The 4034-nt window shown below is 51.5% G+C and overlaps 1 protein-coding gene across 1 annotated transcript in view; it reads right to left on the bottom strand.

Annotated features, from left to right (window-relative positions):
• Nucleotides 1-4034, bottom strand: part of LARGE1 (LARGE xylosyl- and glucuronyltransferase 1) — a 619553-nt gene that overhangs the window by 22990 nt on the left and 592529 nt on the right. Inside the window, exon 12 of the mRNA XM_004700723.2 lies at nucleotides 2019-2075. Coding sequence (XP_004700780.2) covers nucleotides 2019-2075 — 57 coding nt within the window. The remainder of the gene's footprint in view (nucleotides 1-2018; nucleotides 2076-4034) is intronic.

Genomic DNA, 4034 nt, shown 5'->3' with positions numbered 1-4034 from the left:
GTCTAGCCAGATTTGTGAGATAGAGCTGGGGTCATAACAGTCAGTGGGAGGAAGAATTAAAGAACTAGAGGAGTGTTTCCTTGGTGATATACTTTACCCTGGCTGACTTGTTCCTTCCTTGTGACCCTTCTGTGAGGGGGTGTCCAGTTGTCTACAGGATGGACTTTGGGTCTCCACTCCCACCCCCCTGGTTCATCACGATAGACTTGCTTGTTTGGATCTTCAGATACCTGATACCTGATCCCGTTGACACCTGATGATAGCTGGGGTCTTAATAGAAGATCACCAGGTCTTTCTTCTGTGGTACCACAAAAGGTTCAAACCACCAAGATTTAGGTTAGTCGTTGAGCAAACTCTTGGCACTTCTCCGGGACCTTTCTCTTGGAATGGGGAGCGGGCAGTGCCCGGAAAGATCTAAATGTCAGCTTCTCCCATTCTTTCAGCCAAGGTGTGTGTTCTAAAGCACTGACCAGCCATAGGGCGTTTAGAAAAGAGGTACAGAGGCCAGAATGCCTGGCACAAAGGCTGGGAAAACCATGTGGACCATGAGGACTAAAGCGATACTGTGTTTATTTGGCCAAGTCTGTCATGCCTCAAGGCCCCACAGCCAGTTTTGCAAACTACCTGGGAGCCATCAAGGCCAGGAGAGTGGGGGAGAAATAGAGTCCAGGAGATAAATAGAAGGTGCTTCAAACAGAGAGGGTTCTGGAACAATGTTTGAAGAGAAACATAAAAATTTACACACACATACCCCCCACCCACCAAAATAGACTTTGAAGAACTTCATACATAAAAATCTATGCTTAAGAGACAGTCAAAGCTTATTTCAGCTTTCCCCCTGCCCAGCAAGAGGTGCATAATCAGCAGTCTTCCAGTCAGAATGCCCACTTTCTTCAGACAATTACCAGGAAATAGATGATCCTAGGCATGCCCTCTGTCTCTAAACAAAAGGAAATGGACACACCTATCTTGTTCCAATGGCATTCTCTGTGGGCTCCCGGTTTCCTCTTAGTGATTCTGTGAATTAGCATTGCTGAGATCGGCTTCTTCTTTAACTTGGAGGAGTAAGATACTCACCAGGGCAAAATCTCCATCTCTCATCCCTCATGATGCTTGCTAATCAATTTAACCAGAGCCTTTTTTCTGGAGGCAGTGCTACTATGCACAATCCTTAATCTCAGTTTACTTGGCATTCAGCCTTCTGTAGGGTCCTGATGTCTCCTGGACGCTAAACATCTAGGATTTTGCATTATCCCACCTGTACCCCAGTTTCATCTTTCGCAATATGGAAAGACTCTGTACTTCGGAGGTGAGCTCTTTAAACCTTGAGATTGGGGGAAAGGGAGAGCAAGAGTAATTTTGAATACTAACACCCATCTGCCAGTTGGTTATACTGTAATATTGAAAGCCATTCCTCTGGTATTTCAAGTAACCAGTAGGGTCACCTGTTACATAGCAAGATAGGAGGTGGTTGCTCTCCATGCCTAGGGTTCCCCTACAGGAAGTTGGAATTCGATAAAGGGCATGTGCCAACTCAGGGCCTGAGCCAGGGTGGGTGGTATACCTAGGTGGGCAGTATACCTGCATTGGCCCAGTCTAGGCCAGGTGGGCTTAAGTCAACCAGTACCATCGACCACGTCTCCCAGCGGAAGGCCCTAAAAAGCTGGAACCTGGAGATCACCTGCCCTCTTTTCCATCTGCTCTTCCACCTTCCCCTTGGCTGGGCCACGGTTCCGCCAGGCCGTGGTTTCTCTCTTTCTGGCCTCAGGCTGCCACGGGTGGGTGTGCAGTGCCACGAGGGTGCCTGTGTTCAGTTACTGTCATGCCGGACACTGCTTCTTTCCTTTATGAAAACCCACGGGGATCACAAACTAGGCTTCCGCGTGAATTCTTTCTCATGCAGAGTCCAGGACTGAGGCTTTTCCCATCTGAGAAATCGAACATTATGGGACCGTGACTTGGATATATAAGGCCGAGGAAACAGCAGCGTGGCTGGACTTTAAAACTGCACTGCGCACAGGGCCAGGCTGATGGGCCCCTCCCAGTGCTTGCAGATGGCCTCGAGCATCTGGAGCCTGGAAGAGAGGCGACAGGTGAGCCGCCGCACTGGAAAGAGACCTCAAGAAAACTACTGTCTGTTCACGTGGAATAGGTTTTAAAACGTGATTTTCCGTGTAGGTTGAAAAGAATCTTTGAGCAGAAAGGAACAGAAAACCCAGACTCGTTGAGATGGGACCAGCTCACTTTCCACTAGCTGGAGCAGAGGTTCCTGCGGGTGCTGAGGAAGCGGGGAGATCCATCCTGCCGACCCTCACCTCCACTATCTAGTCCTTCCATAGCCCTCACCTGGGACCCAGCACCTTCCAGCTCTCCCTCTAGGAATCAGGGCCTGGAAGCTCGATCTGGCCACATGGGGGCGCCCTCACTCCACACACTGGGATTCCCAGGCCCCAGCAGGAGCCAGAACTGGAGCTGGAGGAAAGTTCTGCTTCTGAAGGCCCTGCGGGGTTCTGAGCTGCACTGTGGGTCACTGAGCGCTCCTAGGGCCCATAATATTCCTCTCTCTTACCTGACCCTGGCCTACACTCAGGGCCAGGGCCAATGTTCTTCTGAAGGGCTGGCCTGGGGTCCCCCTTTTCCAGGGGAGGGCATTCAAGCCATGAAGCCCCATGATGCCCCCAGAAGGAAACCCGAGTTTAAAGCTGGACAGAGTGTACGCTGCCTCCCCTGGCAGTAGGGAGGGATGGGGACATCTGGTGCCTGCACCAAGCTGAAGCTTTGGTTTTGGTGGAAAAGGTGTAAGTCTTTTGGAGAATCTCGTAAGAAGACGGGCTTCTATTCCTGTAAGGAATTACAGCCTCGGGAACCCACAGGGGCAGTTCTACCCTGTCCTATAGGGTCACTGTGAGTCGGCATTGACTCGATGGCAGTGGAAGTGTGTCTAAGACAGTGGTGGAAGGGAGGGAGGGACAGAGCATCCAACCAGAGCCTTCCTGTTGGGACAGCCAGAAACCTGAGGGCAACCAACCAAGAGTGAAGCAAGGGGCCTGTAGATTCAAGAGTTGGACTGGCATGGATTCTAGTCGAGGCACTGCCATATTGCAAATGCTATGAATTTGAGAAATTGACTCGGCTTCTCTGAGTCTCAACAGTCCCCGCTGTAAAACGGAAATAGCCACGTCTACATTTAGGGCTTCGAGACTCAAATGAGAGAACGTTTGCCCATACCTCTTAGGGCACCTGGGTCCAGGGAGCACTCACTGGCTCGCAGTCATTCACACCGACAGAGACAGCAAGCCAAGGACGCCTTCCAAGCGTAGTTGGGGTATGGGAAGACACTGGCATCTGTCAAATGGGGACTTCGGGGTCAGATGCATTCTGCAGTCTCCTCCACTTGCATGATTAAGCCTGCCGAGAACACCACTCACCACACAGCTGTCCACACCTTCGCTGAGCCGGGTGGGACGCCAGCCTCTCTAAGTGGAAGGGTCATTGGAGGTCTAGGGAGGTGGCCGCAGTGGAGATCGAGCGCTAGGCTCTGGGGTCCAGCTGGCTGTGTTGGACCTGGCTCCCCACTTTCCTAGGTAACCTCGACCAGCAGCTTAAGGTCTTGTTCCCACGGTTTTCCATTTGTACAAGGGCGGTGATCGGAGCTGCCCGGCAGCGATGGGGGCGGGGTGCGATGCCTGGCACACAGGAAGTGCACTCCCACCCCACCCCACACACAAGCAAGCCATCACCCCCATCTACCTTTGTTTTAGTGACTAGATGCTCTTTCCAGAATGGCTAACTGAGGGGTCTCTGTTGGGAAGGACCAGCCGAGGGCGGTTCCCTGCTCCACACTCCACCCACTTAAAAAAATCATTTCATTGAGGGCTCCTACAACTCTTTTAACCCATCCATCCATGGTGTGAAGCATATTTGTACATTTGTTGCCATCATCATTCTCAAAACATTTTCTTTCTACTTGCTCTGCCCTCTTATTTCACTATGCAAAACGTGGTGGCACGGCAGCTCTGCGTGGCCTGTGGATG

This window comes from Echinops telfairi, unplaced genomic scaffold, assembly GCF_000313985.2.
Source record: "Echinops telfairi isolate 266 unplaced genomic scaffold, ASM31398v2 ScPeMD7_2;HRSCAF=8, whole genome shotgun sequence".
NCBI classification, from domain to species: Eukaryota; Metazoa; Chordata; class Mammalia; order Afrosoricida; family Tenrecidae; genus Echinops; species Echinops telfairi.
Note: the sequence above shows the minus strand (reverse complement) of the source record. Positions and strands in the feature narration are given on the sequence as shown.